Source organism: Polypterus senegalus, chromosome 13, assembly GCF_016835505.1.
Source record: "Polypterus senegalus isolate Bchr_013 chromosome 13, ASM1683550v1, whole genome shotgun sequence".
Taxonomy (NCBI): Eukaryota; Metazoa; Chordata; class Cladistia; order Polypteriformes; family Polypteridae; genus Polypterus; species Polypterus senegalus.
In genome coordinates this window covers 138232616-138246544 of record NC_053166.1, presented here as the reverse complement: position 1 = coordinate 138246544, position 13929 = coordinate 138232616, and the positions used below count along the sequence as shown (strand labels likewise).

Genomic DNA, 13929 nt, shown 5'->3' with positions numbered 1-13929 from the left:
AAAGTCTTCACGCCTCTCGGCACTTCTTCTCATGGCTAAAAGAGAAACGGTGTAATTGCCTGGCGATGCCCATCGAGGAAAAATATTAACCAAGCATACCTGTACCAATCGAATCCTTTCTCGTAGTTTCGATCAAAAAAATGAGGTTCAACTCCAACTGCCCGCACATCGGGGTGGACGCGCAACGCTTCCAAAAGAGCCCGAGTGCCTCCTTTCTTGACGCCAATTATTATGGCTTGGGGCAGCTTTTTCTCTCCATAATCGGGGGTGCTATTCCCTCGCCTGTTCAGATCGTCGTCCGTGGTGCTCGACTCTTGGTGCTCCCTATCGAACAGCGCATTCTGCGCCGTGATCATTTCAGTGGGAGCCAACTGGGTTTTGACCCACTCCGCTGCCCTCCCGTCGCTTTTGGTGAAAGCATATCCAGACAGGGTCTGCTCCGTGGTGATGCGCAGCGCGTCTTCCCCGAAATAAGATTGCGATGTGGCGGAATAAAGTTTCTCTCTTAGTACAGTGAAAGTTGACTCCTCTGTCACCAGCCTCGCTTGGTACAAGTAGTTCTCTTGCAAGGGGAACTGAAGCGAGTTGTAGCAGCTCATCAAGCTGTAGAACAGGTACGTGACAGAGAGCGAGAGGGTGAACATGAATAAAATCTTCCGAGGCACTTTAGAGGTGAAAACTGGAGTGCTGGACCAAAATGCCATCTCGGACAGCAGTGATCCACACGGAGAAATGGCCAGACATGTTTTCACCTCAAGTCTCACATGGACCTTTAGCAATAATAAACTGTCATATTCAAAATCTTCCGTTGTTGGATATAAGCCGAAGGTAGTGGCAAGGCGCACTCTTTAAGAAAGAGATGCAATCGAAACAAAATGAAATAAAACGAAAAAAGAAAAAGGAAAAAAAGAAAGTTCGTTAAATTTCTAGAAGGAAACAGCTCGCATTCTTGAATACTGATATTTCGCTTTAGTCCTGACAAGCCTTTGTCACAATTTACAGGGCTGAACCTTTAGATCACAAAGGTAACAATCTTGCCTCCTTTCACAAAAGCAGCTCGCTTGGCATTGGGCACATCGTGAAAGACGAAGTCCTGACATTTTAAAGGGAAAAACGCGAGTAATTGCTTAAGTCCAGGAAGTAGTGTGCAGAGCACGTTCCGCATTAGACGCACGTATCCCCCAGATGCGGTGTCATAACCGAACACCCCCGTCCCTTCGAGGACCACGTAGGAATCCGAGGAGTCCACATCAGATCTGATGGTCGAAACAACGTGAGCCTGGCTCGCTTGTCAGCCTTCGCTCCTTTGATAAGCCGCTAACTTTGTGCAGATGAAAGTGTGCGGCTTCTCTATTAATATTCATTGACTCTCTTCGCTAGTTGGGAGTGTTGCTGGATGTCCTGAAGCCTGCTTTTGATTGGTAGACTCCATAGGCGCATCAGCAATGTGAGCTCATCTGAGAAGTAGCGCATCAGCTTGAACGGCGTTCTCAAAACGGATTTCTCCGATGCCCGGCCGGACCCACTAGCTGCTCATTAGCGCTGCTGCTCACGCGCTCGCTCGTAGACTGAGCGCAGAGTCGACTTGCGTGCGTGGAACTGAAGGAATAGCGAGAGAGACCGTGAAGCACACGCCGAACCCAAGCAGCCTCCTCGCTGCCAAAGACGCTAACACCGCGACGGCGACACTTCACTCGCGATTGTCACCTCTAGGCGAGAAACTCATCGCCGCAAGTATGGACACGCGTTCAACTTTTCCGCTGCGCAGACACTTCATCTTCGAGTGATAACCCCCGTTCTGTGTATGTGACCCGCTACAGATAAACTTGGCGATTTACGGAATTCCGTGTTTGTGAGTACGAACTGGATAGCGTGAGTATTAAAGACACCTAAGCAGATTTAGGGATAAATGCGTTTGCTCTGAGCCCTGCAGTAAGTTGCTTTGCTGGCCTTTAATTCCGTCTGTGTAATGGGGCTCGTGTTGTCTTTTTTAAATCTTACATTAACCAGCTTCAGATAAACTAAGAACAGATTGATGTTTAAGGGCGAGTCTTTTATATACAGTATAAACAAACCATTTGCAGGGATTCAGAAGTCACAGATTGCGCGTTTCGTTTCAGTTAGTCATTTTCTTTCCCATTACTAGGTCTCGGGATCCTTGCTGCCAGGGTAGCAAGTTACTGACAAAAGACAACTCTGGGAAAAAAACACACACACACACACCCACACATTCACATACACACTGTCATGTGTGGTGAAGATACCAGCATGCAAAGGGAAAAAAGCAGCCTTAGAGGAGAAACCAAGCTCCTGGAGATGTAAGGCACTAGATTAATCACTATGGCACCCTAACATTACCCAAATATCTTTTCTTGTCTTGTTTGGCCACTGTCGGACCGATTATTATTATTATTATTATTATTATTATTATTATTATTATTATTATTATTAATGTTCATCCACTTGTCCATTTAGTGAACCTCTTTAATAAAATGTTAAGGACACCTCATTCTTCTTCTTCTTGCGTCCATTTCCATCATACCAGTTTCTATCTTCTCACATCACGATTATCACCATAACACCACTTTATTCATATCTCCACGTAATTGGTACCTTCCCTGACGCTTTATTAAAATAACTATTTTATACATTCTGATAATTATTTGATCGTTTGGTCCATCAATTTGTATGTACCTGCATAACAAAACTTTTTTTTTCTATGTCACTGATTGATCGCGGTGCTTCATTACACCCAAATTATAGAGAAAAAATACTTTACATTAATTTTGATCCTGCAATTGGTGTCTTCGCTGTGCCGTCCGCAGGTCTCTGTGGGGTTTATTCGCAGTTTCTTCTCGTCGCAGTTACGTTTATTGGCAGTTCAAAGTTGCTGCTTGGTTGGGAATATGAGGGGACGTGTTTGGACGGGCCATGCAGTGTTGATCCCCGTTGCTTCCGAAATAGGCTCCACATACTCTGAAATGAAATATTCAAGTATTTGAAAATGTGATCATAATAATTATGGTGATGATGATGAAATCTAGTAGTATTAACAACTATTAGCAAGTTAATACTTGTCATACGTTGTATTGGTGTAATTAAATTAAATACTATACCTTTAATACAATCGCTTCAAATCAATAATTAAGGGTACCCCATCCCCCATTTTAACAGATTTGAAAATAGATGCTTTACATTATTTAGACAAATCTGGAAAATAGCTTACTTCTGCACTCTGCTGGTGGTTTGTAAAATTACCAGATAAGTATTTTTAAACAGTTACATTGGCGAGCATATGCGTTGTGTTATTACGGAAAAAATGCGTTGTCTGCTTCCGCGGCTTTTTTTTTTCAATGTTTTCATCATATCGCAATATCACCGACCTCAGCCTAAAGCAGGACGCGACGCCCCATCACCGGGCATCTCTGAGACGGAGAAATCCCAGGCCGACACATGTGGGGTGTTTGTGTGGGTGTGTGTCTGTGTGTATTAGGTGTGTTGGGGTGTGGATATGTGGAAGGACAGAGAGAGCCTGATTTAGTAGCGCTAACGTGTTACCCCAACATAAAAACTTAGGCAAAAAAAATGTATATATCAAACTGAATAGCGTATAGTTTCATACAATATTTCGTCTTGTTTTTCGGTCACATGTAGTAGTATTTTTTGCTAGCTTTTTACACCTGAAAAATACCAATAGAAGGCATTAGTGACCTTAGAAACAAAACGGTATATTAACCCTGCATTGTGAAAGCCACATACCAGTAATAAGCAGCGACTGTGGATGTCTGGGAATTGTGAAGCTGCGCTCGAGTGTTCCGCGTACCGGTGCGTCTGATCTGAAAAGAAGAGAGGCTCCGAAATAGAAAGGTGGTCAGCACTGTAAACATGCCTAAAGTTAGGAGCTAACGACGGGAGTACCATTTTTTGATATTAGAACAATGGACTGTTCTTTCTTTCTTTCTTTCTTTCTTTCTTTCTTTCTTTCTTTCTTTCTTTCTTTCTTTCTTTCTTTCTTTCTTTTTTTCTTTCTTTCTTTAATCACCCTATAAGTTGACTTTTTTGTATATCCTCTTAATGCCAGATTTTAAGAATTTTGGTTATTTCTTGGTCAAACAGCCAATCATATTACTCTCCGCAGGCCACCTTAATCCAGATTCAGCAGGAGTCTATCTCCGGAGTCATCAGGTGCTCACCTAGATAGGTCCCCATTTGGCCAGTTTAGAGCTGTCAGTTAATCAAACCTCAATGCCTTTTTGGGATGTGAATGGAAAACTGGTGTACCCAGTCAAGGTCTCCTGCAGGTACAGGGAGAAGGTGTAAATTCCAGATGGATAAAGCTGAATGTGTGTTTGTCTGGTGAACAAATCCACACTATTGAACCTCCACCAGATTTTGCACAGATTTCCAATTTGTGCAGGAGAAGACCACTGGCTATTCTGTTCTGAAAATGTTTTCAGTGGAGAACTTTATTTAATGACCATGCCAGTGCTTTATTAGGGAAGTACCCCAAGGAGGTATTTTTGGCACAGAAATGCAAAGTTGCTGCCTATGGTGGGTTTAGTCAGTGAAACTTTGGCTTAAGCCCAAAGCATTTTCCCCTAGGCAATTTATTTAATGTCCTCTCCTGTACTTTATTCCACCTTGGGCAGCACTTGGCGCCCCTGCTAGTTCTATATAGATGGCAACCAGGAAGATCTAAACCCTGATTTTTTTTTTTTCCCCCGGTAGAAATCTTTATTTGAATGCTAAACAACAGACAGACAAAAATAAATGCACATGGAAACATATCCAGAAAACTCTAAACACATAAACATAAAACGTTTCAAAGTACCTGATGGAGAATTAAAATCTGTGCTGAAGATGCAAGCTAAATTGTTGACTGCATCTGACCATGACAGATAATGAATCATTGTAGCATTTGGATGAAAATTTTAGCTCCTGAGGGTGGCATGGTGGCACAGTGGTAGCACAGCTGCCTTGCAGTATGGAGACAAAGGTTCACATCCCGAGTCCTCCCTGAATAAAGTTTGCATGTTTTCCCTGTGACTGTGTTGTTTTCCATTGGGTGCTGCAGTTTCCTCTCAGGTTAGGTGAATTGGTGACTCTAAATTGGCACTAGTGTGTGGATGGTGTGTGTGTGTGTATTCACCCTATGATGGCTTGGTGCCCTGCCCAGGATTTGTTCCTGCCTTGCACCCTATGAAAGCAGGGATGGGCTCCAGCAGACCCCAATGACCCTGTTCAGGACTAAATTGGTTTGAAAATTATTGTAGCATCAGGGGAAAATTGAATTAATTTAATGTTTAGATAACACAGCCGTGAGTTTGTTTATACTGTAACAGAAATACTGAGGAAATATTTAGTCACTGTAACAGATAAGTTCCACTAGCCTTCTTTCATACCTTTTGTACATAAGGTAAGTGACTTTTATTTTCTACTTTTGTGGACATGAGCATCATTTCAGTTACCTGCTTTGAACTCAAGGAGCTGGAGAAGTGATCTGCTGTGACTGAGGTTCACATAGGTTGCCACACAGGCACAGAGACGAGCCGCAGGATGAGAAGGAGGCCAAAGGCAGTGTAGTGGCTGGCAGTGCTGTGCCGCTAAAGGCACAATTCACACGCACTGCAGTGTCGGAGGAGGCAGGGTTAATTATTAATTTAGGGGATTTGAAGAAAGTAATTTTCACACACATTGTCCCATTTGAACTTTGTCAAACAATTACAAATCTTAACATAAAAGTCCAAGGTAGAGTTTTTATAGTGACTGCATGATGAATTTTCTCTTTATTTCTTTCTTGGTATACAAAATCATGGAAGCACTCCCCATTTTTAGGCCACCATTGAACAAAAGAACTAGCGATTTGCAATGGCATGTGCTGCGTGACATCACTGCATTTTATTCCTATGTCTCACTGCTTGATCCTTCCGTTCTTTCTGTGGGTAGAAACAAAGAGAACAGCGCCACGGTGGTGCAATGGGTAGCACTGCTGCCTCACAGTTAGGAGCCCCGGGTTCACTTCCCAGGTCCTCCCTGCGTGGAGTTTGCATGTTCTCCCCGTGTCTGTGTGGGTTTCCTCCAGGTGCTCCAGTTCCTGCCTAAAGACATGCAGGTTAGGTGCATTGGCAAACCTAAATTGTCCCTAGTGTGTGTTTGGTGTGTGCCCTGCGGTGGGCTGGAGCCCTGCCCGGGGTTTGTTTCCTGCCTTGCTCCCAATGCTGGCTGGGCTTGGCTCCAGCAGATCCCCGTGACCCTGTAGTTAGGATATAGCGGGATGGATGGAAACAAAGAGAATGTTTTCCTTTCTGTTGTAGACTTCGGTCTTTTTTAAATGTTCTTAACTCTGTTTTTAGTGTTCTTAACTTGCCTTTTAAAGATTGTGTATTTATTTATGGTGTTAATGGAATTAAAATAATCAAAATGAATGTCAGCTTGTAAATTTCCTCATTGGACAGGCCAAGCTGGCCATTTATAAATCTAGAAAAGACAATACAACTTATTTTTGTATAACCCAAAATCACACAAGAAGTGCTGCAATGGGTTTTCACAGGCCCTGCCTCATGACAGCCCCCCAGCCTTGACTCTCTAAGAAGATAAGGAAAAACTCCCCAAAATAACCCTTGTAGGGAAAATAAAGTGGAAGAAATGTTGGGAAAGGCAGTTTAAAGAAAGACCCCTTTCCAGGTAGGTTGGGCATGCCGCGGGTGTCAAAAAGAAGGGGGTCAATACAATACAATACAATACAATACACAGAACAGAACACAAGTGATCCTCAATACAATATAATAGTGCAATAGAAATATTACAAGTACAGAGCAGAATTCAACAGAAGATGATACCACAAAATATGATTTGATTTGGTCAGAGCCTAGGAGACCTCAGCCATCAAGCCACCTCCCCTTATTGGCCTTTCCACAGCTGACTCAGTGCTGGGCCAGCCAATCTGATGAAAGAACCCCTTGTCACACACATGTGATTAGGAGGCAGTCAACAAGCCCAGAGGTGAGAGTGAAATATCTCAAGACAAAGGATTAATCTGCGGTGCTAACACCTCTCTCTCTATCTCTATCTTCAGACAAAAAGAAGAAAATGAAAACACTTACCTTACTTCCAGGTTCTGAGATGGCCACCGAAATGTCACCTCTGGCAACCTCTGATGATGTCGCCTTCGGCACCAACCCATGACGACACTTCCGGTCTTCCGAAGATGACATCACTTCCTCATTACATCACTTCTGGTCCCTTTTGATGATGTCATATCCGTCTGCCTGTTTCAACGTCATTTCTTGCCAACTCATATCCATCCACCATTTTTGTTGTGTATATAAAGCCACCATTTGTAAAACTCCTCTGTGATGTACTGTAAATGTATGTTAATCACCATTTTGACTTTTCATTTTAATTTTATCTATTGGACATTATACAGGGACGGTCCCCAACTATTTTTCATTGTGGAAATTCTCTTTTTGGTTTATTACACCATCTACCTGAAGATTGCTACGATCCTCCATCAAAGAAGACTTTTTGTTCGGCAGGCAAAACAACTTGGCAGGTGGGCAGTGGCACCAAGTGCCACATTTGAGTACTGAGAAGAGAAGCAGAACAGATGAGGGTTAGTAAAAAATCATAACTATCAAATTACTTATTTTTTAGTGCTAATAACTAACAACAGAGATGCAGTATGTGCAGTTAATCAGCAGCTCTAGTCAGGGTCTGCTAAACTGTAGTAGTGAGTCTTCAGCCGGGATTTAAAAGCTGAGACCGAAGGGGCACCTCTTACAGTAGCATGCAGACCATACCACAGTTTAGGGGTCCTATAACGAAAAGCTCGATCTCCCACTGTTATTTTATTAATCCTTGGAATCATAAGCTGACCGGCATCTTGAGATCTTAATGTGCGCTCTGGTTTGTAAGTCATGATAAGTTCATGACAAGTGAAGTCAGATAAACAACGTGACATGATTAGAAAATCCAGGGTGTATTTGGAATATAAGTTCTACAGAATGACTACAAATGTCAATTCCTTTGAGGTAAAATGGTGGGTTCATGAGGCAATTTGTAAAGTTGAAGATAATGAATTGATATTTCTTATTTGACATATGAATTAAGTATTGTTTTCTTTTTGGGGTGAGTTAGAGTTTTGATATTGTGCATGATTTGTTTAGAATTAATACAGTTTCTTTCTTTCTTTCTTTCTTTCTTTCTTTCTTTCTTTCTTTCTTTCTTTCTTTCTTTCTTTCTTTCTTTCTTTTCATTTATCAGTGTTTTTACGGCTGCCAGGCCCAACTGCCTAATAAGTAAAGATCACTTTTATTAGTACAGGATGTTTAGACAAAATTCTTTCTAGAAAGCAATTTGGACATGAGTTGTAGCAGCCATTACAGGACAAATAGTATGGAAAATAGCTTGATCATTGCAGGTCATTTACCTCAGAGCTTTTGGTTAATGACTATTTAACTCAAATTAATGACAGAAGCACTGAATTCAGTGCAAAAAAAAGCAAGGATGCAGTGTTGAGGAAAATGACCCTACCTCCTCTGGGGAAAAACAAGCAGCCTCCGCCAAATTTGTCCTACCGATTTTATATTTACACAAAAAACATCAATGTCTGTGGTGTCATTAAAAGCAGAGAAGGGCTCTTTGTTGTATTTCACAGTCAGTTCCTATTAATACAGTAAACATCAGAGTAGTTTAGCCATCGGTTTATTAATCCAGTTCAGTGTTACGGGGGGACTGGAGCAAATTTCTAGAGCATCAAAGCACACTGAGTGTGGTGGATTTAGACCCCTTCAGTTTCTGCTGACGATGATGTGTTGTAGATTTAATTTTAAATGGATCAATTTGCCATTTCTGCCCATCAGTCTACACTCAATAACCTATAATGACAAAATGAAAGCATGTTTTCAGAAAGATTAGCATATTTTCTAAAAAAATAAAATAAAATAAACCTGATATTTCTCATTATTGTAAGCATTCAGACCTTTAACCTAGTACTTGTAGAAGCTCCATTGGCAAGTTGTCTTCATTAGATCTCTACAAGCTTCACACACCAGGATTTGGGAAGCTTCTCTCATTCGTCCTGGCTGATCCTGTTAAGCTTCATTAGATTGGATGGGAAGTGTCTGTAAAGTTCAGTCTTCAGGTGTCCCCTCACATGTTTTATGAGGTTTAAGTCTGGGATTTGTCTGGATCACTTAACCCACTCCAGAACTGTCTTGGCTGTATGTTTTGGGTTGTTGTCATGCTGAAAGATGAATTGTTGTCCCATTCTGAGTTCATGTGCATTTTCTGGAGCAGGACCTCTTTGTATTGACTGCATTCATCCTTCCTTCACTTCACACAAGTCACCCTGAGAAGCAGCACCATAGCATGATGCTGGCACCAAGGGTGTTATTAGTTAGGTAATGTGCAGTGCCTGACATTTGACAGATGTAGTACTTGGAGTTCTGCCCCAAGAGTTCAGTCTTTGTCTATTCAGACCAAAGAATCTTTTTCCTCATGTTCTTAAATTTAAACACATATATATTCAGAGTGTGCAAGTTTAGAGTTATCTATCAACCTAACCTTAATGTCTTTGAAATGTTTGAAAGTTGAGCAGAGAGGCTCCACTCATGCATTATGTGAACCTGATATTGAAACCCAGGGCTTTGAAGCTCCAAAACATGCACTGGTCATTTTTCCAGGATTGGTTCCTGTCTTGAACCTGACGCTCAGCCTTTTCTATCAATTGGAATTGCTGGTTTTGGAAAATAAATGAGCATATAGCATAATATTACCCATGAGGCAATAAAAACTGCCAGATACTGAAGTTAAATGGCAAAAGCATTAGGCCACTGTGTCCCAATAGATGAGCTTTACTTGCCTTTTCTGCTAGCTATTTCTAGCTATTTATTCCCTTAAATTTAAAGAGCTGTTGGCGTTAGAGAAGCCAGAGCGTCTTTTAGTGTAAATCGGTGTAGCAGAATTTAATATCGCCACTGGCCATTTCCAGAAAATCACACTTATTGTGCCATGGTGCTTTTTGACCTCATGAAGATTTGCCTTGTCCAAAATAATAGTGCGATCTTTAGACGCTGCTCTTTCTTTAACTAAGCTGCCTGCATCTTGATATTGTTTTGCTCTAAAAAAGGATTATGAGCTCAAAATACTGGAACATAATATGAATTAATCCACATATATTTAAAATGATAAGGATATTTATTAACTAATATTCTGGACCAGTTAATCAACTTGAGGATCTATCCTACCAGCAAATGGTTCCAGACAAGATCCAATAATGTAAGGAACACGGGCTACAAACACTGACAATAGGCCAACTCAGAGAAGCCATTTGAGCTGAAATTGTGGGCCAACCCTATAGGCTTTAGAGATTAACATCTTTCCTCATTAGAACAGAACAAGTTTGACAAATGAGAGGACAGCATTCTATCCATCAAGCTCATCTGTTAGCTAATAGATAAGCAGTCCCAATATCTCATCCAGATACTTCTTAAATGTTGTCAAGGTTTCCACTTCAACTACATGACTTGGTAGTTTTCTCCAGATCCCCACAACTCTTTGAGTAAAGAAATGTTTTCTGATCTTCAGTCCTAAACGTACTTCTCCTTCATTTCCATAAGGTGAGCTTGTCCAGTTATTGAACTGTTCACACCCAAATTAGAGAATCACACCCCCCGACCAACCGGCCCACATTTTAGCTCAATAGCTCATAGCTTGATACCTCACCATCTCAGAATCAGCCTAGTTACTCTTCTCTTTTGTGGCTCCTTCCATGTCTTTTTTGTAGCCTGGGGACCAAATCTTCACACAGCACTCCAGGTGAGGCTTCACTAGTGTATTATAAAGCATAGGCATGACCCCCTTTGATTTGTAGCCCATGCATCAGGGTGCTATATAACCTAACATCCTGTGTTTTTGGGCAGTAAGAATCTAATTCTGATAAACCACTTGATGACTAAAGAGTTGTAAGGGGGACCTCAACCAGGCTGTTCCCCAGCAGAAATGGAGAAACATGGACCTCAGCTGGGGATATCGCAGAGGTGAAAGGAGTACAGGAGTCAGAAGAGGCAATGGTGAATGGATTGGTTGGGGTTGGGTCCATCTTGGAACTTACTATATGTAGGAGGTTACAAATGCTGGCTGGATTGAGTCAGAAACATTTCTATGCACAGTAATGGTTTGTGAAGTAGACTTCTTGATAAAGTGTGGGCTCTCTTTAGCTCTGGAGTTGTCCAATAGAAGAATCTCTAGGTGGGTGTGGAGACACCCACAAACCTCCAGCTGTGTGTATCTGAAGTTTATTCGAGTGAATAGGAAGGCCCCTTCAAGTTGAAGAAACCAAATTATGTGTAATCACCAAGCAACGTTGTAGAGTATTTGACCATTTTTAGAGATAACAGGAATGTCATGCTTTGTATGAATCCAAGTTCATGAATTTTCCTTAACTAACATCATGTTAGAACATATGGTTGCTCATAGATATGCTTGATACCAAAGTATCTTAGGCCAAAGGTCAATGATTGACTTTGGAGTCTTAATTGTCTAATCTGGACACTCAGGGAGAGGGTTTTTGAGCTCTCAATTGATCACACCTTGGTGGTGAACCGGCTTGAGCAGAGGAAGCACATGTTGGACTGACCTGGACAACCCAAAGGGGTAATCAGGCATTCTGTGTGATATTTACAGGGTGGTCTCCTGATTCAACTGAAAGGGAGTAGCAGGCCAAGATGGAGGCAGCTGCAGAAGTGACTGAAGAAAATGCACTGGTGTGGTTGGCATTTGATGAGACCACAGAGAATGACTATGGGCAGTAAGAAAGTACTTCTGATAAACCATTTGATGACTAAGGAGTTGTAAGGGGGTCCTCAACCAGGCTGTTCTAATCAAAAGTAGGGAAACACGAAGGTCAGCTAGGGATATCGCAGAGGTGAAAGGAGCACTTTATGGAATGCCAACACCTGCTTGATATTCCCTCATCAGAAGAGGCAGTGGTGAAAGCATTGGTTGGGGTTGGGTCCGTCATGTTGGCTGTGGTCACTGCAGTAATGAAATACCACAGGGGTGGGTAAGATCTGACCAGAAGTGTTGAACACATTGGATATTGTAGAGTTGTTTTGGTTAATGCACTTTTTCAATATTTTGTGAAAGGCAGAGGCAGCACACTTGAATATCAAACAATAGCACATGGTGCCTGCTGACTATCATTATTAATATTACTTTGCAACTGAAGTAAAGTAAGCAAGCATCGCAATGAAAGTAAAATGTCTTATCATTCTGAGAGGTAGCTGGCATCCATACCTGGCAAGGACGCCTCCAAGTTGGAAGGACCGGGAAAGGGAACATATCCAGAATATTACCTCCCCGGAGCACTAGGTGGCAGCCCTCCTGAGTTGCAGTGGTGTCTCAGACTCCTGCAGGGCTCCATGGGAGTTGGAGTTTGATACAGCCCTGTTGGGTTCTGTGGGTGCTTCCAAGAGGAGCTGCAGCTGCTGCTGAGCCATTATGGGCAGCTCTTCCACCAAACCCGAAACAACAAGCACCCGGAGCACTTCTAAGTGCCTTATAAAAGCAGCCAGCAGCCACTACTCTGAGAGCCAGAGTCGGGTGGGAGTAGACAAAGCTTGTCCAGAGGAGTAAAGAAGGAAAGAAAGAAGAGGAAGAAGAGAAAGAAGAGTTTGTGTGGTGCTGTGTTGTGTTGTACTTGTGGGAAAAGGGAGAAGGCGTTTCTCACAAGGGAAAAGTAAAAAACGCATGTCTTGAACTTGTATCCCACACCTGTCTGTGTCGGGTTTGTGCAACGGTGTGCCCCCAGTGGTCCACACTGATTAGCCTTCTTAACACTATCTGGATGTGTGAAATGAAGACTCCACTGTCATGTCTAGGTCCTTCTCATAATGTGTACTTTCAACGTTCAGAACCCACAATATGTATTCATATCTAACATTTTTACTCTCACATATTTAATACTTAACATTTTTTTACATTGAATATTATCTGAATTCTGTCAAGGCCCATCTCTAAAAATGGCCAAGTCTATGCATAGTATATCACCTAGTATGGTATCATCTGCAAACTTAACCAGCTTGTTATTTACAGTATATAGTGTCACACACGTACGGTTAGGAGGAAGCTGAGTAATCCAAGTGGAGGTAATTATCCACCAGGCCAGGGGTTGGCTGGGTGGGCTAAACCTTCTTCTGTTGTTTTTGCAGGTCAAATGCAGGAAAAGCTACCTGATTTAACAAGAACAATGTCACATCCGGTTCCGGCGCCAAGAAAGACATCACTTCCAGTTCCTGGCCTCAGATGACATCACTTCCGGTATCACCCTTTAAAGTCGCCATCTTTTCCACCACTAGATCAGTTCAGACAGAAACTCAACCTATGCACATCAGTGCCTATCTCAAAACCCTTTTTGCAGCCAGGGACAATATACGGGTGGCTACCCAAAACCTTTCCAGTGTGTTGAGACTCATTCTTCTACAATAGTAAGATTATATACAGTATGGTTATTAAAAAGGGCAGCATCCCCAGGAGTAAAAGCTGAGGGCCATCACATTTAACACCACCTAATTCTAATAAGGTTCCTTATTCAATAACCAAATGTTTCTGGAGATTAAGCCAGTATTGGCTGAGCCACCGCCTGTGTGGGACATCTCCTTGTCACGCATGTACTTCTGTAATTCACCATCTTGGCTCAGCTGAGGTAGGTCCTACAACCCATAATGAGAAATGGAGCTCGCACTAACCTTCTCCTCTTTAGTTCCTTCCACAATACAAATAAGATGCTGAAAGGGGAAACTGACTCCTCCCCTTCCTGGCCCCTGCCAATAAAGCCTGCAGCTGCCAGAAGGAGGCATTCAGTTCGGAAGAGACTGCACTGCAGGACGGAGCTTCTTCAGCCCTGACCAGGACCTGACATTTGCTTAG

The 13929-nt window shown here is 42.2% G+C and overlaps 1 protein-coding gene and 1 long non-coding RNA gene across 2 annotated transcripts in view; one reads left to right on the top strand and one right to left on the bottom strand.

Annotated features, from left to right (window-relative positions):
- Positions 1–1445, bottom strand: part of hs3st4 (heparan sulfate (glucosamine) 3-O-sulfotransferase 4) — a 307731-nt gene extending 306286 nt beyond the window's left edge. Inside the window, exon 1 of the mRNA XM_039775053.1 lies at positions 100–1445. Within this exon, the coding sequence (XP_039630987.1) occupies positions 100–704 (605 nt within the window). The 5' untranslated portion in view covers positions 705–1445. The remainder of the gene's footprint in view (positions 1–99) is intronic.
- Positions 1446–1459: 14 nt separating this feature from the next.
- Positions 1460–13697, top strand: LOC120542529. The gene is made up of 3 exons (XR_005636199.1): positions 1460–1872; positions 7076–7612; positions 13212–13697. It is a non-coding gene; the product is annotated as an uncharacterized LOC120542529 (long non-coding RNA).
- Positions 13698–13929: the final 232 nt, after the last annotated feature.